At 43.0% G+C, this 23,837-nt stretch overlaps 1 protein-coding gene across 8 annotated transcripts in view; it reads right to left on the bottom strand.

Moving 5' to 3' along the window:
- The window catches only part of LRRTM4 (leucine rich repeat transmembrane neuronal 4), a 500,845-nt gene that overhangs the window by 214,291 nt on the left and 262,717 nt on the right, over positions 1–23,837 (bottom strand). For 6 of the 8 annotated variants that reach the window (XM_075074544.1, XM_075074542.1, XM_075074541.1 and 3 more), the window contains 2 exons: positions 13,872–14,080; positions 10,259–11,805 (listed from right to left, as the gene is read on the bottom strand). In XM_075074544.1, the coding sequence (XP_074930645.1) occupies positions 10,259–11,805; positions 13,872–13,875 (1,551 nt within the window). In that variant the 5' untranslated portion in view covers positions 13,876–14,080. Of the gene's footprint in view, positions 1–10,209; positions 11,806–13,871; positions 14,081–14,332; positions 14,578–23,837 lie in introns of those variants that run through there. The other 2 variants (XM_075074547.1, XM_075074549.1) reach the window with 2 other exon arrangements.

Genomic DNA, 23,837 nt, shown 5'->3' with positions numbered 1-23,837 from the left:
TTAAAGTAGTAGCTAAAGCCCCAGCCCAATTCTGTTAGCCACCACGCAGGAAGGGAGTGAAAGGCAGTCCTCCCCAGCTGGCCCTCGGCGTAACTAGAGGGGAGGGCAAAAACCGCAAGAAGACAGGAGACGTTTTCAAAGCTTTAAGGATTGGTTTGAATGCTCAAATTCTAATGAAAGTCAACGTGACCTTGCTTTTCTTCTCTCCTTTTGACAGTCTGACAGTTTGCAATGAAATGATCTCTCCCAGCTCACACAATAAATTAACAGCAGAGTTTAGAACGGTTCCTAAATCTTGTGGCCTCGAGCCATAGCTAACTGGTGATCACCGTGCTTTCCATATTCACAAGGAGGAAGGACATCCCCCAGTCTTCGAAAGAAAGGTTGAGCTTCCTGCACAGAAGCTCTCTCCTGTATATTCTTGAATCTCACTTCACTCTGAATTATGCCAGTCAGCACGACACATCTCTATACTCAAGAGAAAGAGTAAGGTTTCTCTGGATAATTGGAAGAGCAAGGAGGATCCAGAGAAGCAGACTAAGATCTAGACTTAGATTATTCCACAAATTAGAGCTGTAAACAGCGTGCAGACCTATGTTAAAGGGGAGCAACGTGTAACTGCCTAATGGGATTATGCATAACGCAAGCCTGAGGACGTTCCCACTAACATCAGTTCTACCTCACTCTCACACACACGGGACAGAGCTGCTCTGAAGCTAGGGAAGATCAAAAGTCGAGTAGAGAGCTTTGTACAAATTCTTGGTCAGCTTCTATATTTGTAGCGTTTCTTCCTTCACGGGACTAAGAACAAAAAGAACGGCAATCAGTGTGTCTCCAGGCCGCGTGGGATCTTACCTAGTTGTCCTGCCTCTTGCCGGTTACAGCAGAGCAATGGCACACCTTCCCAGGTGAAGGCCTACCGCAGGGGAGCGAGAGAGGAATACTATGCTAAGAACACTGAGGCTTCTATTTCCGCAAAGCCTCGGATGAGGCATGACATTACAGACGGAAATAGAATTATTACTAACACGTATTCGTCTCAGGCCTTGTTCTGTGTGTTCTGACGTCCGTGCGCGTGTGTATACACAGAGGCACTGAACATCTGCCCTGACCTTCAGTACTCCTTAACACACAGTCTGTTAAATTAAATGGATAATGATGATCCAGAAAAAAATCATTTCTCTCATCTTCACATAATGTGAGAAGCACATGGTAATTAACTAGCCTTTAAGAATGACACTGTCGATTATTTCAGGACAATCAAATAACAGCAGAGAAATGGAGTTTGAACGGGAAGGACAGTGTCAGACGTACAGTTTAAACAATAGCTGTTTTGCCTGTCATTCACACCAAACTATTGCAGGAGGGGGGAAAGAAAAACTATTTATAACCTGTCAGTCTCAAGAAACCACAATTATGATGATTTAATTAACACATGGAGAGGCTTCAGGCAATCACATCGTTCTAAATTTAAGAAGTAGCACATTTCAGGCCCAAGACGATTTAGAACATTAACAAATGCTAGTTGAACCAGGGTGAGAATTTGATGGCTTTGTTGGTTCCTTTTAAAGCATCTATCATGGCACAAAGATAATCCAAATGGATGTGTTACTGAAAGATGAGAGCAGTGAAGAATCATCTGGGGTTTCAGAGGCCATCACACAGAAGGAGAAGCTGATTTTTAATGAGAACTGAGTTTGAAAATGAGCAAAAACACACAACTCAAATCTATTCATCAAAGACACTCTATGTATTGGAAAAGTCTGGGAAAAAATTGAGCTGGGGTGTACGAGAGTGCAAGGGACTAAGAGTGAGACTGACCCTCCCACGGAAGCTTGCGCTCAGTGCCACAGAGGTCCTTCCTTGGCCTGATGCCCAGGAGTGAGTTTTAACCTGGGCTCGGGGCAATCGCAGAACATGGGATGGCTTTTTCACTGCAGGAGACTGAGAGCTGGAGTCATCCAATAAAAAGAATATTGTCAAAGGTTTCTGAAAACTTGGATGGCAGTACCCGCTGGTCAACTCATCTCCGGCAAGTAAATCACTCTTCATGTCTCCATTTCCTCTTCCTACGCCCTACGTGGTTAGGTCACCTGCTGGGTCCTGTTCTCCCAGGCACAAAATGGTTCTTCCAATGTTTTCACATGGTGACCAAGCCTGGGAGTTCTCAGCTGCTACCCAAACGCAAATAGCCATAGTAATAATACTACCATGACACTGAGCTTACCATCTTTCACTTTCTACTGCCTACTCCTTAACTGGATTAAAATACCAGTAACACACGGGAAAAAGCCTACTTCTTCCATACGAGAAAAAAAAAATGTTGACCAGAGTTTACAAAGGAAAAAAACAATGACCATCCTGCTTTAAAACTGGTTCTTTCATTGTCTGTCAAAAACTCGAGATCAAGATTGCTTTTCCTACAATGTATATTTATATCCGTATGCAGTTGGAAGCATTGCGCACCCACCCAATGCTGAATGTATCAAAAGATCTTTGTACCCTACATAATTACTACGCTCTGCCTCTTGCGATGAAGGACACACCACATTCCCACAATACATTTAATACAAAGTGACTTAACAACCATCTAATTTTTCTCCTGATGTAACACTTTTGGCAGTGCAGCTGAAATATTTGCGCAGAAAAGACTACATACTTCAAATGACTAAAGAACTTACAAACTTCGATATCAAATCAAGATTAAGGTCAGTCTTCCCCATTTAGGTCTTCACATAAAGAAAACACACACCCATACAAGCGTACAACATCAGTGGTCCACCTTTGATCACAAACAAACTGATCATGCCAATTTTCCCTATAGGCTAAAACCAGACAGACTGATTTTCTTCTTATTGTTGTGTATTTCAGAGGAAACTGAATAATATGGTGATGGTGAAAGAATGGGGGGGAAAAAAAAAGGAACCTTCATAGCAAAGAGCTGTTGCATAAGATCATGATCTACGTGACAGAGGAAGTAAAAATTAGGATAATGTTACTTATACGATGAGTTTTGAGTACTAATAAAAAGTACTACGCAAAAAAGTTTGCTTTTTTGTCACACAAGGGATAGAAAACAAAGCAGAGTTCAGGCACCCTCACAAAGTCCTGACATCATCTGTAGGAAGTTGCCCTCTGACAGAGACACAGCCTTGGACAACCCAGCTTTCAGGAAAGACCCTCTGGCTTGCTACCATCCACGAACGTCTCATATTCTAGCCAATTATATTTAAATGTATCTAAGGAACCACACAAATAATTCTACAGAAGTGGCTTGCATGTATCAATCTATACTTGAACTAAGAAACAACGTTGGAGGTTTTGCTGTAGCTGGAATATAACCCAGCCGATGAGCACTTCCTGGCCTTTCTGGCCTTCCCCATTCTTGCGGGTGAAACAGTTCCCATCCGAGTGCCCATGACGACAGCACCACTGCTTAAAAAGACAAAGACAAACCAATTTCATTAGGCCAAGAAGCCAATATTCCCACAAAGTAACACCCTCTCACGCCGTCCCTTTGCTGCCTACTCTGACTTCTAACAAAGCCGGTGTTTTGCAGCTAGGAACAGAGACGACAGCTCCCAGGAAATCCCTCAGAATTGATCCAGTCATCTTTCTGGGTAGATGGAGAGATCTACAGGCAACCTAAGCTTATTTGGCTGCACAACAGGCAGATGCGATAAAAGCTGATTAGTGTCAAAAATGTTTACTGCTGCAGCCCATCTGTGTTCAGTCCTAAAATACCTGGCTTGAAATGACCAAATACCAGGATGTTAGCAGCGCTATAAATGCAAATTTCACCGGAATTTTTCATGTCAAAGCCTTCACAACATGGATGGCATGGCAGAGGGCTGCACGGCTCCGTAGGCCAAGCAGCTCCTGCCAGAAAAGCAGGCGATCTCCTGAACTTAACAGGGAGACCATTGCAATGGGAGTGACCCCCTGCAGAGCTGAGGCCTGGAGTCCCGAGGGCTTTGAAACATGTAGGTCTCATCTACCAGGAGCGGACAGTCTGCCGAAAGGAGCACGCGTCTAGGAACATCACTGCCAAGAAGCAGAGCAAACCAGGACGTCGACGGCCCTGGTCACCTCCAGCACCCAGACCAGCTCGTAGAGCTCTGTGCTGGAACAGCCTGGGTAGTTCAGGTAACAGCCCTAACATCAAGAACCAGGGCAACCCTATTGTTCTGGAGGAGAGTTTGAGGAGCACTTCTGGCAGCAGGATACTTACTAAGATGACTGCTTGCCCCTTTTAGCGTGGGGTCTTTTTTAATATTTTTTTTTGTGTTTAAAAGAAAAAAAACCCAAATGAATAGGTTCAACAGCTTTCTTCACCATTTCTGTCAGTGTTCTCCCTCTTGGCATGAGCTACATAATGGACTAAAATTGATTTTTTTTTTCTCCTCCTTAAAATACTGGCAGCACTTCACAGAGTTTAAGCAAAAGCAGAAGAAGGGGTGAGAGGAAGGAAAAGAGTGATGGAGAGGGCAAACTGCATCTGTCACAATTCCAGCAATGCAGGAATCCTTCACAGGGCCGCAGCAGCAATTATAATAAGAATGTAAGTATTTTCTTCCCTCGTACAAAGCTTCTCCAATGCAGCATCCTCTCCATTCGAGCAGTCCTCACTGTGCATAATGCAAACCATGAAGTTTCTAGAAAGTGGCAATATTAGGGGACATAGAAAAAGCGGTGATGACAAGGCAGGGAGGATGACAGTCAATCACTTACCCTCCCAGCTGGACGCTGTGTTTAAGGCTATGAATCCTCGGTGCCATTTCAGAGTTCTGTCAATTAACCATCAGCCTCTGGATGAGACCGAGTGGGGCAAACGTAATGCCTGAAAAGTGGTTAGGAAACTTCCCAACCTTAAGTGAAAATCTGGGAAATTTGAAAATCTGAAAATTTGGGTTCAGCTTCTTCCTTTGCACCAATTATCTGCATTATTTCAGAGCAAATCACGTTCAAGGTCTCAGCAGCACCTGTATTATAAGACCAAATTTCAGAGAAACTAATGGCTCACACAGGCACCTGAGTAAGGACTGAGTAAGACTTTCAGAAGCGTTCAGCATCCTTCTGCAGCTCCCTTTTCAAATTTACAACCAGTGTCTCAATTGCTGCTGATGCACAGCTGGATGAGCTCTTCCGGAAATACGGCCAGTCATTTTGGTAATGTCTTTGGGAAATCTCACACTTTACAAGTGCTAAGCTCAGGAAAATTTGCCCCAGTGTGTTTATTGCTACATCACTAGCGCTTCTATAGCACAATTTTCTCTATACGGACATGATACTTGCAGTAACAGGTATGCAATGCTGACGAAGCCTCTGAATGGTAACAAACACAAATTTCTACCTTTGGTCCTAAACCTGAGACATTTCTAAAATTTATCTTCTCCTCAGACCTCTCACTGGCCCTGTGCCTAAAGGATTTCACCTCTGAGCCACTTCTGACATATTTTTTCCAGATATACTGCACTGAGGAAAGCACTATCAGCTCAGCCTTTGCTTACTCTCCCAATACAAACATCGAGCTTATGGCAGAGTTTCATTGGATTCACCCTTCAGTTTTACAACTCAAGCAAGAATTTAAGCTCCACCTCTAATCACAGAGATGTGGAGAAAGAAGGTAGAGGAGGAGCCACAGCACAGAAGGACATGAGAAAGCTAAATTAACAATGCCCATCTGATGGTGTTCCAAAACAGTCACTGGGAAGACAGCCACACCACTTTGGCCCCCCAAAATGATGGCAGTAGGCTATCTAATTAACAATCACTGCTTCCCATGGTCCTCACGCATCACCCTCCATATTCATCTCTTTGTAATGCACTAGCTGTGGAATTGCCTTCCTTTTGCATTCCCCAAAGCTACAACAAACTTATACCTCTGCCATTAAGTTCTTGCTACATATTCTTCATAAAAACACAAGGCTGATGACCAAAGGAAATACAATCAAACTGTACTTAAAAAAAAAAAAAATTAAATCTGCCAAACCACTGAGTGATTTCGCTCCTGAGGTCGCAGTGCCCCATAAGCTCATGCTTAGCCCCTGGGCAGCCCTTCCAAAGTTGAGTTACAGAACCATGAACACCCTCGAGGAACTGGAACCTCAGGCTAAACAGTATCTGGGCCATGGAGATTATTTTGCATTTTATTTTTCCTTTTTGCATCTTGTTCAAAACAACACAGTAATGCTATTTAATAAATAAATAATAAACAACAGTGGCACGTCAACATTTCCTTTTAAATTAGGCTCAAAAGGAGGAGGTCAAGAGCAGCCCACCAAGGCTGCATATGTTGCATTCCTTTATCAATCTATTTCTCCCCACTGGCAAGAGAGGAGGATGCAGAATTCAAAGCGAACGTAATCTTGTGTGACTGATTTAGCACGTACGAACACAAGCGCCAACTGCCCTGGTTTTCACTCCAGTGGAACGCACAGGAGCGCCACTGCAGAGATGTGCTCGTGTGGGAACAGGTGGGCTCGTTTGCCAGGCGCTGGGGCACGGTTAGACATTGAGAAGTGAAAGCGTAAAAAGTAACCTCACAGGGTCTGTGTCAGTCGTCTCTCAAAGGGCTTCACATCAACTGTGCTCAGTTAACACGGAAAAGATGTTCACTTGTTCGGTTGGGTGTTTGTTTTGTAACTGCCAGCCTGAGAAACAGGAGACGAATAACCTTCCAGTAGAAAGGAGGAAACATTTTTGCAGCGATGTTCCTTTTCCCCATATCCATTCATAGTGTGCTCTATACAGTTTTGTGTGTGATACGTATGAAATACATAATATTACAGCTTGGTTGATGAAATTGCTTTTTATGGCTCCCAGATCTTCAGCAAATGTACAAATAAATATGGAAGAGAGAGGGCATAAGATGCACATGCACAAAGCAAAGCAAACACCAAAATGAGATAGCAGCAGTCTGCTAACTGGATGGTGCGAGCCAAAATCATAAGCATCCAGTTATTTTAGAAACCCTTGCCAATAGACTAAATAGAATACCATGGGCCAGGTGTCAGTGATTATAATCCCACTGATGCCAAGAGAGTTGCTCCCATTTACAGCAAGCCTGACTTTGGCTCTGTCTCTATAGTACAAGAAATAATTCATAAAGCATGGGCTTGAAAAAACAGCCATACAAACCGTACCTGCAGCTCCCCTACTTGCACTATAAGGACCCAATACAGGGCAGGCCTCGTACGCCTGCGTTGCTTTGTTGTACGCTAGAAACCTCACTGACCTTAAACCAACAACCAACACCGCCCCTGCTCGCATGTGTAGCTGCTGTGAAAAGAAGAACCCGCATAAATACCTAATCGTGTTATTTCAAGGCCAGTTCTGCCATGGAAAACAAGTGGTTTATGGATGAGATGAGCTGGATACTTCTAAAAACAAAATCATCACTGTGAAGGTAATAGGCAAGCTCGCACGACCTTAGGCCACGCTCAGAAACTATTCATTATCACCCAGCCACCCGTCACAGAGTATGCCCAGGCATCTTTCCCAGGTTAAAATGGAACTAAGCCATTATTTCTTTCCTGAAAGACACACAATTTTTGGACAACTTGGCTGCCTTCAGGGTGTGTGGGGGTAGACATGTGAAAGCAGACTATAAATTGAAAAATTATACTAAAAAAATAAAATCTATAAACTCGTAAGCAATTAATTCTGGAAGTCCGCCTGCCTTCATTTTGGTAACCAGACACTCTTCTCCCCTCCAAGTGGTCCTTTTTTGGGAGAAACCTCAGTCTGAGCGCAGGGAACGAGCAAGCAAGACTGCCGGGAGGATGGGCCTGAGCTATGCCTCACTTGTACAGAATAATAGCTTCCCCACCAGTATGTACACCTGGAGAAATTATTAAATAATGAGATGCTCCATTTTCTTTCTTTTTCCCCAAACCTAAACTCTTTCCACTGCTGAAGACACTACAAGGATTTATTTTTTTTCTTACCATGTGATTCTGTGATTTTTAAGTACTGTACAGTGCATATCTACCCTTTTACAAGTGGAACCTTGTAGCTATGGAGACGAAGAATGTTAAATCCAAGCTGAAGATAGTATTTCAGTGGGGGCTTATGGTTGCTACATGTGCCTCCAATGATCTGCTGCTTTCTGTCTCCTGAAGCCTTCTGTACTAATAGCCAACACATACTAACTCACCATGCAAACACGGAGCGTACTTTCTACCAGTCACAGCCTGGGACAGCGCTATCGCGGTCAGCAGAGTCTTACTGATTTACACTGTAATCAAGAATCCCACAGGCAACAGGATAAACAGCTTGAGTTCTGCAAAGCTGCGCACCAGCTTAACTTAACCCAAACCGAGCAGCGGAATAAATTGCTCTGGTACTGCGATAGCACCTGGAAACCAGGCGAACTGGGGTCCCCTTGTGTTTAATGGTGTGAGTAACAATCAACATCAACATGAAGAAAATATGCCACGTTGACCTTGTTACCAGACCCGGTAGGACTCTTTAACTTTGTATTTATCTGCCATAATCCAAACTATCTGAATTTCAGTCTCCCAAACATCATCACACATTCCCTATCTTCTGGGCACTACGATCATGATCCAAATTCCATTACAGATTATGGTTTCATTACATGGGCTTTCAGTTATGGTGTGCAGGTTCACCTGTCTTCCATATCATCTTGGTGTAAATTAAACAGCATTTTATTCAAGCTAATGAAGCTTCAGCGATGTTAAGCTTGAGCACGAAGAGGAGACAGCCTTTCCAGTCAAATTAATGCTCCTTGTGACAGCCAGTGAAAATTCAAAATGACTTTGTAAGCATCACCTACCTGTGCTGCTAACAGCGAAAAAACCCCACACCTTCATTCACATGATACTGATAGCAATGACAAGGGCAGGACAGGCGGTTTTCCTTCCTGAAGAGAACACTGCTCCAGAGAAAGCAACCCAAAACTACACACCTTGTTTTGTTTTCCTTCCCCTTAGGTCCATGGTCCAAAATCGGCAAGGAATTTCAGGTGCCAGATATGAAACATCTTAAAGATGCCCCATTGTGAGAAAGTGAAAACATCCACTTTCAAAAAAATCAGGATCCTAGAACTGCAGCCTGCTCAACACTGCTCATCTTTAACACACCTTTCATACCACCTGGCTGTCAAGTCAAAGACATCCGTCAAAACTCCCATAGTCCAACCCAATTGGCACAAACACATTCAAATGAGTTTCAACAAGCACATTAAGCGCTCTCAGGTAGACATCTACAACTGAGGAAGCAAAATCAACCATGGGCCCCCTAATACCACATCCCGTGCAGGATTAAGTAACAAGTACTGAAATGTAATTCTGCAAGTCCTCTGTACCAGGTGTAAATCAGCAATGGCGTTCACATGTGAAAACATTTCTTACCTACACATTGGCAGTCATTGACAATACACCAATAAAAAAAAAACCACCACCTGTATTTTCTTGCCAAAGCTGAACAAGAGACAAAACAAGCACTGACAGTTTTTCCTATTTGTGTTTCTCATGTTGCTGAGTCAAAATCCAGCCTTAAGTGCACAAAACTACTAACTCCAGTAGAGCTGTCGCTCAAGCTAAGCCTCCAGTGATCACTAACATGAAATAAAAAACCCCCCAAGAATCCCCCTCTCCCAGCCCAGACATTTGCAAATGTACTGATTGACTTGGGGCCTTTACAAGGCTCGAGTTCAGAAGAGCCAGTAAGGCAGCTTGTGTGCTCCTGCTTCTCCAGGAGAACAAGTGTGTGCCTAACTCTAAGGTTGTGCTGCAGTCCTCTTGTCCCCTGGCTTGCTTGTGAACCGGACAGAAAATGCAGAAAATCTTTGGCAATTTCTTTAAATAGGCCATAAACCCCTCAAAATTTGACGTGAAGTCTGGAGTAAGGAGGTATCCAGATGTATTTTTAGAACAGGAAAGATTCTTAAACTCCTCTCTTTCTACCAATGCATTAAAAATGGGACTCTCTTGTAGCCACTGCTGATAAAATGGGTGCAAACAGGAGGAGAGTAACACTCCAGATGCCTTCATCATAGTTGTTTACTTCAACTTAATCTATTTTCTTGTAAGTCTGAATTATTCAAAATAATCACCTTCGCTTCCCTGGCTGTTGTTGTTTAATGAGATAACCTTTCATACTGAGCAACCCCAAAAGCAAAAAAAATAAATCTCATTAATCTCTCTAGTGTTTAGAGACACCTCAAAAGCTTCAAACATTTACCTCTCCTTCCCAGCAGCTGAAATGGTTTTAGGAGGATCATGGTTCATACCTCGCATTCCCTGGAGCCAGAGATGGTATAAGTGCAGGGCCCAGATCCGTTAACCGATACATCCATGGTCTCAGAGTTTGTTGGCTTGTAGTCCACGTAATACTCCTGTAAAGGGGAGTTCATTTGCCTTTCGGACTCTCGGGCCTTTTTCCTGCGCCTCTTCATGAGAGAGTGCTGCTGGAGCTGTTTCATGCTGGCTGGGTAGCGCTTCCACGACACGTAGATAACCAACAAAATCATGGCCACGGAAAGAAAGAGGGCCACGCTCCCAGCGATTATTTTGTGAAAGGAAACGTGCTCATACTCTGGTTCCACTCCAGGTGTCGGGAGGTCTGCAGAAGGGCTTGGCATGGCGGATGTTGGCTGATTGCTCTCAAGTTTGGAAATGGTAGGTTTAGGAATGAAGACAGGTCTCTGGGGGGTTTTGGGTGCCTGATATGATCTTTCAGTAACCACCACCTGGATTTCAGCACAGATATTATATGTTTCCACGGCATCGCTCACTTTTTCGCCCTGGATATGTTTAGGGCCTGCACATATCATAGTGCTTTCTTTATTTCCCTTGAAATTCTTAAGCCAAGTGAACAGAGGGCAAATGCTTCGAGTACATTCCCACATATTTCCAGACAGAGTGATGGAGATGAGCGAGATCCACGTATTGATGGTCTCCTGAGAGATGTTGGTGAGTTTGTTGGAATCCAGGTTCAGCTTTTGCAGGTTGGGGAGGCACTGGAAGGTCCCAGGCTCTATCCCTGTAATGTCATTTCCTGATAAATCCAAGTTGTGCAAGGAACTCCAAGTCCACGTTAACCCTTGGCTAATAGACCGGATCCTATTCCACTGCAAATAAATCGAGCGAAGGTTGAAGAGGCGTGGAAAGTGGGCAAAATTGATCTTAGAAAACTGGTTGTGCTCCAAGTGGAGCTCTGTCAACTTCAAAAGGCCAGCGAAAGCATTACGGGATAAGCTCCGCAGGCGGTTGTAGCCCAAATCCAGAAAGTCAAGGTTTCGGCAGTCCTGGAAAACTCGGATCGGCACAGTTTTCAGCGAGTTAGATCGCAAATGCAGGATCAAGAGTTTACGAAGGCCCTTGAACTGCTCTGACTGCAACACCTGCAACTTGTTGTAAGAGAGGTCCAGGTTGCGGAGGTTGGGGACCGGGTGAAATGTTTTGTTGTGCAGATGGGTAATTTTGTTGGAGCTTAGAATTAATTCCTTCAGCCTGCGGATCCCCTGAAATGCATCCTCATCCACGGAGCTGATGTAATTATGGTCAAGATAAAGCCATATGAGCTGATTCAGGCCCGCAAACTGATTTGATTTAAGCTTCTGAATGCTGTTGTACCGTAACGATAAGCCTTGAGACCCTCCAGAAATATTCTGAGGGATGTCTCTGAATGCATGAGATTCGCAGTACACAATCTTGCCATCGCATCTGCAGTTCTTGGGGCAAGCTCGCTGAGCCCCCGCAAGCACAGCAAACAGCACCATAGGAAGTAGCACTAACACCACACTCATGCCTCTCAGCTGCTTAATTAAATGGAAACCTACAATATTAAAAAGAAAACAAATCTGCATTGTAAAGCTATTAAAATAAATCGCCAACAGATTACTAACGTCAAGGGGGTTTCTAATAAAGCGTGAGTGAAGCGGTGGATTTTGAAGACAACCTGTTTGCCTCCTGTCTTGCACTTTTTGTTCCATAAATGCCTGTCCTCTGAGTTTCTGGCTTGCCACCTCTCCTACCTGCCCCATCACCAGTACTACTCTTGTTATTCAATTACTTTTGTGCGATTTATGATCCTTTAGAAGGACCAAGAGCCTGTTCTCTATTCGCTTTGCTCCTGTACATCATCTCTCAATGTAGCTGGTATATCCTTATCGCTAGATGCTGAGGTTTTAACAATAAACATATTTGTCAAGTCACTGTGCTGAATGCTCCGTAGTGCTGGAGAGGAAATGAGCCAAAGCTTCTGCTATTTACGTGCTGCTAAACATGTTCTTTAATAAAAGCGACTGCAAGGCGAATTCTTCCCCAAAATTACTGCAAAAAGTGAGACGTCTACTTATCATAAAGTTTGATCCATCTTTAACTTGTGTATTTATTGTCTAATTAAACAGTAAGTAAAGGTTTTACTTTCTGCACTAAGTGATTTGATTTTAAGGGTAGGCTTACTCATTATCTGTATGTACCTGAAATATATTAATAGATGCACAGAAACAAAGTACAACCATGTAACGCTAGTATGGGACCTCAGTGCCAAGATAATGATAGAAGACATATTTCTTTAAAATGAATCATAGTCTCAATACATATTGAAGTTATCTACATGTACCTGTGAATACCTAAGCATTTATTATTTTGTATAGACATTATATACTCGATGAAAATATACACACAAATACTGACATATAAACCCTGCCTTAGGAGCAGCAAAACAGAGAAAGTTTAAAGGGGTATATTTCTATTTCGTCTCCCCCCTCTCTCCCACAGCAATACTGATTTTAAGATTTTTGCATTTGAGATGTCACATTTATCATACAGTAGCAATGCTGTTACATGAAAAGAGTCACATTTTCCACATCCTTTGAATAATTATAGAAGGGGGTGGAGGGGTCGTCAGAAAAAAAAAAATCGACATACATACACATGCTTCCTTAGCCTGTGATAATTTTAGAACTGCTGCCTCTGTCCAGAGTTGCAATCTTGCTGAAAATTAAAATGCATTCTTCCAACAGGGAATATTTTAACAGCTGGTATCTCCCCGATAAACAATTACTTTATTATTTGTCACACACAAAAAACCAACCCTGCGCTGCAGTTATTTAATCCAATTTTAAACCAGGGGGCAATCTGCAAAATAATTCCTAATCTAAAATGCCCCTGACTATGCGCCTCTGCCTTTCACTTTAATGGTTAGGTTTTTAATTTAAATCCTCATCTTTTGCTACTGCCTATGTGCCAGCAGCAGCCAGCTAGAAATATGTTCTGGCTCTTACAGACTTGGGGGTTGGGGGAAGGAGGGAGGGAAATAAACCTGTCACACTTGAAAAAAATAAGACTGGCAAATGACTGCTGGAAATCCAGCAGCAATATTAGGGGTATCTTTTCAAAGACCAAACAAGCCTTTTCAAAACCACCTATACAACAAATTCACCCCCTCCCCTTTGCTTCCCACGTACTGCAAACTGTTAACGGTCCTTTCTGACAGCCTGAATAATACCGCCACGGGCTCACCGAAGACAAACATAAACCCCGGAGAAATGTGGGGTGAGCGTGCCTCATGCATACATGTACTTCTCTAGACGTGTGCAGGTGTGTGGGTGGGCTGCACAGGCAGCCAGCGTACTCTCTACAGTCCTTAACTCGCTGCATGCATTCACAGGTTAATTACATATAAAACCACTGCAGGAGGAAAGGTGTGTATGTGCGTGTGGTGGGGGGGGATACATGATCTAAAAATACAATAGCAAGTACAGTGAGTCACCTGGCAAAGGAATGCACCGCTGCTGTTTAGACTGTTTCCCCCTCCTGAACAGCTAATAATCCAACTGGAAAATATACCATACAGCTGCAGCTGTGCTGACAAACAAACAAGAAAAGTTCACTTACCCATCCTTCTGTCATCAACAAACGTCCTCCTTTTCCTTTCTCCAGCTGTTTTCTTCTCTCTCTTCCCGTTTTTGCCTTCCCTTCGCCTCTCCCTCGCTTTTAAAAACTGGTCTCTTTTCTTTAAACCATCAGAATCTTCATGTCACAGCACGGTTGCCACTCACATCACCGCCATCCAGCGTGCATGCCAGTAACCCACACAAAGTTCCCTAGAGAGGACAAGCGAGAATTTTGGGGATGAGGAAGGGAAAGGATAGGGAAGGGGTTGGGGGTGGGGAAGACAGGACGAAGGATGGGGGGGAGTGTGTGGGGGGGTAGGGAGGGACTCTAAGCTCTGAGAGCCACTGTGTAAGTCATCAGAGAACCATCAGCATTAAGTGGCAATCAGCAAGTAAAAGCTATAGCAGACCACGAAGGTAAACCAACTTCTCTGGCAGAAATAAAAAGATCTTTCCCCGTACCTAGCATTTCTCATTCTGCTGCCTTTTGCCATTCCCAGACACAGCAATCCATCCTCCGGCTCCCCAGTTCCTGAAGCAGGCAGGCCTCCTGTGCTGCGTAAGACCCCAGTTTAAAAGCTACGCAGGATAGGTTTATCCATTTAGCTGGTCAGGTTTAAAGTGTTTTGTAGCTGTGCTGAGAGGCAGCTCTTGTCTAATTCAGAAGGCTTTCCAGAGAGTGATGATGCTTTGGAGCTTGTTGGTGCTAATGTTCTAGTTTGTGATACACTGAGTGCCCTCCACTGGAGAAAACAGATCACACATTAAAGGCATGAACAAGTGATCCTGTCATTGCTATGCAGACTTTCTTCCTTCAGAAAAGAAAATTAAAGACACAGTATTGCCTTGCCCACCGTCGTCCTTCCCCGGACCCCCTTTGCCTTCCCCAGATTATTAAATGTTTATATTGCGGATTTTCTGGCAGCCAGTGTAAAACACTAAATAAAACACCTGTTCCCTGGGTATTTGGCAACCTGATCTTTTTCTAATCCACCTGACCTGTATATTTTTCTTGGGCAAATTCTAAACTGTTTTTATTTTCCCTGTATCCACGGGGTGAGAGAAGCAAAGGGAATGTTTGCAGATTAAAAATGAAAGTCGTGTTAAGGGGGGGGGGGAGGAAATGTACAAAGTGGTCATCCACGCAAAAGGCATTTAATTGCATGCACCAAATCCAAATGTAAACATACTGAAAACAGCTTTTTTTTTTTCTTTTAGTGCTTTTTAGTCAGGAAAACACCGAGTGATAAACAATGCAGAAGTGAAGCTGCAGGATTAGTGATGCCTTTTTCTCTTCTAAACTCCTCTTCTCCGCCAGCTCTCCCCCATTCAGAAGCAGTGATTTCTCGCAGCCAAGAGTGCTGGTCTGGATTTCAGCAGCCTTCAGCCACAGACCTTGTGGTGTGATCTAGGGTATGGCACTCCTACAGTGTTTCACCTCCTGCTATTTGTCTGGCTAGCTTACCAGGGCTTGAATTAATTCTCACCCCATTCAATAGAAGGATGTCAAAGGGATTTGGAGCCAGTGCAGCACCACACAGAGCTCCTTTGAGTTAGTTCTGGTTAGCTCTATTAACCAGAAGCAGCACAGAATACAAGCCTCAGTCGAGTCCCACACAAACACAAATGTGCCATTTTTGGTTTCAAAGCAAACTCAGGCGTCTCAGAGGGCAGCACTGTACTGTACCTTAACGTTTTCAGCCTGGGTTCCTAAAGCTCAGATATTTGTGCTGCCTGTGCAGCTGCTCCCTCCTCTCGCTGTGCTACAGAGGCATCACGGATTTTTAACACAATTCCCCACCCAAATCTTGAGCTTAGATGCCAAAATGGTGGAAGGACTTTATAAAGTCTATCATGAGCTAACTGCTGTGTTTTATTTATTTTTAAAAATATTTTAAAAATGTTTCCCCTAATGACTACAGAGCACCTTGCTTAGCATTTTATAGCCTGTATCTCTTGAGATTTCTGTTACTACTGCTCATAATTCTGCTACTGTAACAAAAAGTGAAAATTGCATGTAACTGAAGGCTGGATTCTGAGCTCTTTTAGTTCCTTGCTCCTGGCTCAGATAAAAGCACCATCGCTTGCCCCCTGCAATCCACTCCAAATGAAGTCACCCCCGCCCAGCCCCAGTACCTGGTCCCCTCCGGGATCTCCATCGGAGCAAAAAGGTTGCGGGCAGAGAATGGGCAAAGGATTTCGACTCCATTTAAAAAAACAAAACAAAACAAAACTATATAGAGAAGGAAACTTTTTGTCTCCTATATCCACATCCAAACTGCAACATCGCAAAGCTTCTGAATTAAAAACCTGTTTTTGTCTGTCCTGTTATGAGAACTCATTGTTATCTATAGATCAGAGATTGATTTCTGTATGAAAAATATAATTAATCACTATTTTTACTCTGAACTGGCCAGCAATACACACCTCCCTCAAACAAGATTCAGAACTTAATTATCATAAATGATGTTGAAAGTACTTTTTTCCATACCTCTACTAACTACATCTGCATTACAGTCAGTATCATTTTAGCTAACGTTCATATTTATTCATGATATAATTTCCCAATAAAGGTAAAAGCTAAAGTGTGTGGTTATTAGACCTTGTATTGATAATTCTCCAGGAAGAGTCCATTTGAAACTCTGCCAGATCTGAGAGCGAACGGAGGAGAGTGATGTCCAAAGAAACTGTACCAATTTTCAGGGGATGTCTTTTCCTGGATCCTTTGATCCTACGAGAGCTGAAGCAGCACTGTCATAAGCTGTCCTACTGCCATATACTTATGGAGCCTTAAAAAGCCCACATTCCTACAAAAAAATTTAAATAATTTTTTTTTTCTCACAAAAGTCCTGTGATACTGTAGTGGAAGATTTCTCCAATTCCAAACCAGAAAACTTCAGTACCCAAGCTAAAACCAAGTGAGTTTTCATTCAACAGCATAAATGCCACACATGCCTTCTTTTAAAAAAAAAAAAAATTGCTGATAAAATAGGAAAAAAACCCCATATTTCAACATTTGTTAAAGAGGAAGAAATGGGAAAGTTGTAAGCAGTCTAAATAAGTGATTCTAAAAGATACAAAAACCTCATAGAAGAAAGGAGGATGAAAACTCCTGTTCATGGTTTTGTTCCACTTCTTTAGAGCGGCGAGAGGTACGAGATCTCTGCACGCTGCTGAAACCCAAAATGTTCTAAGTGCTCGGCTGGTCCTCGTCCAACTGGCAGAGTCTCCTGCAACCTGACCAAGAGTTACCTAGACAAATTACCCATACTAATAAGTTTGCGTCATGGGATCTATAGTTTCTCTTCCAGGACAGTGGGTCTGTCCATGTCTAATTAAGGCTTTGATCAATACTAACAGTTACGATTTTTCATACGTACATAGATATACACGCACACGTACGTATGTCAGATATCCTTGGAATTTTAGCCTTGAGCCTTTCAGCCTACCAAATTGTTTCCGTGCACAAATACTTAAAACTTACCAGCAGTAACTAATATTTGCATAGCACACGGACTCTGCCAAGTGTACCAACACCAACCGCCATCACAACATGCCTGTAAGGAAGAGAAGAACGTACCTATACTTCCCTGTAGTACCAGCTCTTCCCTTACCGGAGATTTACAACCCTGAATAACTTCTCCTAGTAGCATCAGTGGCAGAACCACTGCTGGAAGGAAACGAGCTAGTGCTTTGTGGCCAATTTCTTATTTTCTAAATATGGAGACCTCTAAAGGTTCGCACCACTCCTGCACGGTCTAGTCAAAACAGTCCTTAGTGAGAAAGACATGAGAAAAATAAGCAAACTTAAGAGGTGCTTGGGCCTGCCCACAGTATCGCCAGATCCAAGTTTACAAAAGCTCAGGCGGCAAATCGCACTTTGTATTTCCCCTTGCTCTACTCAGCCATTAGCTTGCATTCAAGTTGCATTTTCAAGGCTTTACAAAATCGTTTAGACTTCTTGGATAGATTTAGAGGTTTGAGGCACAAAAACAACAGTCATCCAGACAGAATATAAACCAGGAATCTTCCCCAAAATATTTCCACAACAGACCCAAAATTTCTGTAATGACACCCATTTCATAAATACGAGTGGCCTTTATTTGAAATCCACGAAGGGTGGAAGAGCCACCCAACTCCTGTGCAAGCTGCTGCCGTGTATAACAATCCGCACTACTTGGGAGTTTTAAGAGTCGGAGCCCTTTGGGCGGGTCCAGATTCAGCACCAGCCCTGCCTCAGTGCCTTCCCCTGACCAGCTTCAATCTTACATCACTTACAGCAGTCACACATAAGCCTCTGCTCCCAACGTCTTCTTTTTTATCAGGTACCGATGTAACCTGCTGATGTGCGCGGTCGATCCGCCGATGTGCAAGCCGAGGCACAACCCCGATACAGCCTCTAACTAAAGCAGTTTTGCTCTGTATTATATTGACCAAGGTTGACAGGGCTCCAAGTGTAGAACCGCAGTGTCTCAGCAGTGGTGATCCCAGCTTCAGTCTTGGCATCTCCACCGGGATGGCAGATAACACTCCAGGAAAAGCTGGACTCGACACTAGCCCAAATACTGGTTTTAGATGCTCTCAAGGTTTTTTTCAAACTGTTATTCTCACAGCCATATCATCTTCAGCAAGATACATTGCCTCTTCATTTAATTAAGGTTTAATTTTTTTTTCCTCAGACATCTAATAACATTTTTTATTTATAAATTTATCTGCTTAGTGACAAATGTCTAATCTCAGCTTTAATTGCTTTTAAAGCATCTAACAGCCTTAGCAAACCCAATCCAAAAATAAACAGGCAGCCCAACAATACAGATATTTCATATCCTAAGATTAACCAGAACATAACTCCTCCTCAAGCACAAGCCCTGCTTTTCTAACCAAATGCCAATTCCTTAGTTTATACCTCTTAACAAATAGTTTGCAGGATCATACATCAGAATGTGCTGGCAGCACGACATAGCCAAAAGATACTTAAGACATTTACCGCTGTCAACGTTTGGGAGACTGGAATGAAAAGATGGGTGCACCCACAGCAGTTCGGCCACCCTCTGCGTTAGCTGGGTGCGTGGGGCACTGCATGGAGCGGAAAACAAAATGCTGATAATGTTTTCCTGGAGAAGACAGAAGCCTGTCCTCGGCAGACAGCAGGAACTAGAATGTGAACAATTAATAATTGGTCTGATTTCAGAAAAGCGAAGGAAATTAAATTGATATACATGTTCACATCTTTCTTTTTGAGAGGAATTATCACAATAACCCACACACTGTAAAATTTTAGCTAGATGAAACATCTTCATAGCATGACCGTGCACTGCAGTGCCGTATCAGCGCGTCTCGGTGGCAAATAGCGCAGGGGGTTGCCCACAGAGTAGTCCTCTAGATAAATTTCATCTGAGATTATAAAAGCTTTTTTCTTTTTTTGTTTTTAAATTCACATCACTTATTTGCCCAATAACAACACATCAAGGAATTGATTGAGCAGTGAGTAAGTAATCAATGAATAGTATCATAGGTACAATATCAACTCTCATTGCAACTGTCAACAAGCAAAAGCAAAGCTTGCCTACCAAAAAGATAACGTATGCAAAGACGGAGTAACTAAATGCAACACAAAACTGCACCGATGAGCTCAAGATTAAACAACTTCTGCTTCTTTGTTGGATTTGGCAGCAATAAAAAGGCAAACTCCTGCCCTGTGCTGTGCTTATAGCAGAATGTATATTCCCTCGCGTGTGCTACAGCAAGCGGTTCCTCCGTTGACGGCACGGCACACCAGCAATAAGAACAGTCCCGGAGGTTCTTGGCAGCTGGAAGGAGGATTTTTTAAGACTGTTCAAATGCCGGGAAATGCAACAGAAACTCAGCAAGAAAAGGTAGGACTTGAAGGCTGAGCCAACAATTTTCAGTACAGGAAGAGAAGGCAGTTAAACAAGAATGTAATATTCAAGGTGATCATCCGACAATGCTAGACCAGCTCTCCAGCTCCGTCAGCCAGCACCCTGGCTCCAAAGCAGGCCAGCTGCCAGCCCAGACTGAAGCAAAACTCCAGCCCAGGCCTGCGCCTTCAAGCTGCGCCAGCAAGGCGTGCCTGCAGATGCTCAAAGCCCGGGCAGCGGGTGCTCTGCTCTGAGGAAAGGTCGGATTAAGGCAAAATCTGCAGCGGTGGGGGACTAACCCGTTAATGAAGACACATCCTAAAGCTGTATTTATTACATTACATAGGACACAATAGCAAATTTGCTGATGTAACACCACTTCTGGCATCCAAGTGGCTGAGGTCAAAAGGCCTTGTATGTCTTTGCAATTTAGGATCCACTTTAGGTCAACACTAGCTAAGAGTAGTTTTAGAATTGGTATTTTGTCTTTTACCAAAGATTTTATCAGTGCTCATTCTCTCCCCTTCCTCCCCTTCTGCTTTCAGAACATACGCATTTTTAATTGCTATACGGTGTATTGAACTCCCAAAAACTAGACAATGAATTTTTGTGCTATCAGTATTTCAATTTCTTTTTCCCTTCTTCAACAGTCACTGAAAATATTGCCTCCCCCCCAGGAAAGCTGAATGGTCCCAGCTTTGTGGGCGTAACTGTAAAGGAAAAAAAGAAGTATCCCTGTCACCTCTGTGCTGGGGAGTAGTCTGGACAATCGACCAGACCCACCTAAGCGAACCTTTATACTGATATTCTCTAAAGGTCTTAAAAAATAAAATTAAATTGCTTCTGCCTCCAGCTACGCATACTGCTAGGGACTTCTGAAAATACAACCTTTAATGTCTTTATCTGCCTTCTTTTGGTGATAAGCAAGTCTGCACCCGGTAATAAAAAATGCATTTGTTCTTCAGTAAACTCTAAGAAATTAAGTTAACAAAATACCTCCACCCCCCCAACTGTTTCAACTCGAGTATGAGTCCACGCAGCCTTCTTCAAAAACTCCTACCGCTTCTAAAAATGCTGCGTTTGTTTAAAGAATTCATCTCTAAATACAGCCAAGAAACAAAGCCTCTGCTTTTGAGCAGCATTTGTCAGAGCAGTCTGGGACCTTCATACCAGCACTCTGATCTCTCACGGCTTGTCTCCACAACACCGGGCGATCCACTTTCCCAGCTTGGGCCACACGTGAAGGCTTCACGCCTCCTCTTTGTGCCACCAGCACTCACCGAGTCTAGCCCGTGCAACGGCAGATACACAACCAAGGTCAGACGCACAGAGTTCACCCTCGCCTGGGTGGGCGGGAGAGTGATTTTCCCTTCCCTCTCTCCTGTTCCAGTGCCACAAAAATGTATGTTGAATTGAAAAGACAGTTGCAAACCATGCACCAGGGAGTATCCAACTCCTTTTCTTCAGCTAAGGAAGATGGTTAAAGCATTTCCAAAGGAAAACAAACAAACAAAACCCAAGCAACTCACCAACAAAAATCCTAGTTTGGAAAACCAACTCCTGCAGTGGCTGGAAACCACCCAAAACCTCAGATGCCCAGCATGAACTCGTTCAAACACTAAGTTGTTCTCTCCCGTTGCAGCATTTTTTATTTTTCAGCCGTAATATTTCTTGAAAAGGATCACTAGGAAATAGTGAGAATTTTAAGTATTAAAAAAAAATTCAAATACTTCCTACTCTACCTTCCAGAGACTGATGGCAAACTGATGTACTGCTGGCATTGTTGCTGTATCGCTGTAATGCTGGTGTAAGAAGCCAGGAACAATCGCACTTGTGAAAAACAACTTGTAATCATTTCTAACTTCACAATACCTTGCACCACAGTTACACCTATTTAAGATTTCTCCTATGGCTTCTCATAACTGCAGCCAGCTGAGTAACATTGAACTGTTCCTAAGGTCAGCCTGTTGAGGTATTCAGTGGCTACAGAGAACAGAGCAACATCAGTGCAAGGGAGGAACTGGAGTTGCTAAGCTCTCGTCTGCTACAGACAGCACCAAAGAACTGATCACCTACTGGGTGATACTTCAAAGCACATTTCTTAGGACCACCCTTGTCAAGCAGCTGGGTTTTGGCAGACGTTTCAGTGGGCATTTAAGTCAGGTTTCATTCCAGCTTTTAAAAAGTGTTTCATTAAAACAGATAGGATTTAAATAAATGAATTCATCCCAAAGGACATCTGGACATCTGTTATGTACCAAAGTAAATTTCTATTATCTAAATCCCGAGGCTTTATCTATCAGATGGATGATCTTTGGCATTTATATTCCCTCACCATTGCCACCTCCCCACCCCCCGCCATTTGTCACCTGCCAATCCTGAATATACAATCTGAAAACAACCCTGCCTGTTACAGAGAAGGGACTGGGAGAGAAAGAGACTAATGACCCAAATCCTTGAAGGTATCTCACCTTCTCACCCCACTAAAGTCGGTATCTTTTAAATCCCTGGAAGGTGACCTGGACCACAGCTGGACCAGCTACTGCAGAAGCCCCCAGGCTATTCCAGTGGAATATATTTGTCAAAGAAACGCGTATTATAGCTGACAGTAACAAGATAACTTTTGTTAGTGAAACATTTCTCTGCCCCACTTAAATTTCACTTATTAAACTCAAGATGATGCCGAAGCATGTAATAATATGCCACTTACCCACATCTCATTTCTCCTTTCCCAGTGATCGTGTTCAAGATCATCATTTATGTTGACAATCATCCTTGAGTTAGTTAATTCAATTAAAGTAATTCAAATCTGGCAATTATTAATACATTTGAAGTCCTTCAATTTGGTTAATTCTTGGAACCATCAGGAGGCTCAGACGACACTTGTCTTTATCATTAATGTTGTTAGAGATGGAAACATCTAAGCTTTGCAGTATTAGGTTGCTGCATTAATGTACGGTCATTTATGTTTCAATGTGAAAAATGAGCGCGTTGGCATTCAGGAAAGGCAGCTGTGAGGATTTTTAAATTGAGACAAGATTTACTAAACATGTCCCTAACTTTGTAACAGAACCCATTTGATGTCAGAGAAGGAATATATTCCCACCCCTCCGGGTGATTTATCCAAGAATGTGAACCAACAGTGGTTCAGATGATCACCCTTCAGACGGTTTTCGTTTTGAACCTTGTTTATTGTGGTGGGGACAGAGAGGGGGTCGAAAGGATAACTACAACTTGGAAAATCCAAGGTTCTGAGATTTCTACGTTCACAGCTTGGATAAGCAGAGCCTGCCATGGGGTGACACCGGGGAGCGCGCAGGGCGTAGCAGGGAAGGAACACCTCCCTCAGGCTGGAAGTTCAAAGCCTTTGAGCTATCTGCACGCTCCCAACAGGAATTCTTTGGAGCTAAACTATCAGTCTCAGAACTTACGCTCCTTCCATGCAGTCTTAATGAATCTATTGATTTTCTTTCTGGTGACCTAACATTTTTCCTGGTGGTTTGTTGTTTGTTTGTTTTTTTTTTGTGTGCTTTTGTTTTAATCTAACCAAATGAAATTATTTGTCACCTGTGGAAAGAATCTCACCAAAATTCCTTCCTGCAAACTGAATAAGCTTCCCCCTCTTCATCGAGTTTTATTTTGCACTCTTATTTCTAAACTCAGTCCAAAAATTAGTATCATGTGCAGAAACAGTTCCTTGGGAACAGTTTAGGAAGGGTTAATACTATGTTACTACATGTGTTACTACCCTCTTAATTGGCACTTACAGTTCTAACATATGATTCATAATGACATCTTAACCATCTTTAACATCTACAAACCATGCGTGCAATCGCGATTTAGCATTTGTTCGCCCCGCATAAATTACACGTAACTACAGTCCTAATACGAAATAGGATCAGCTTCACTCTAAATGTGTAATTTTCATTCTACATTCTTCTGCCACGCACAATCCAGGGAAAAGTGCTTAAGCACAGCAAAGGGCTTTTGCACGGCAGGAAGAAAGCTTACAACACGATGAATCTGAGGAAGTGGAAATTCAGAGAAACTACTCATGGACAAGATCAGAGCGGGGCTGGGAAAACTGG

This window comes from Phalacrocorax aristotelis, chromosome 24, assembly GCF_949628215.1.
Source record: "Phalacrocorax aristotelis chromosome 24, bGulAri2.1, whole genome shotgun sequence".
NCBI lineage: Eukaryota > Metazoa > Chordata > Aves > Suliformes > Phalacrocoracidae > Phalacrocorax > Phalacrocorax aristotelis.
Note: the sequence above shows the minus strand (reverse complement) of the source record. Positions and strands in the feature narration are given on the sequence as shown.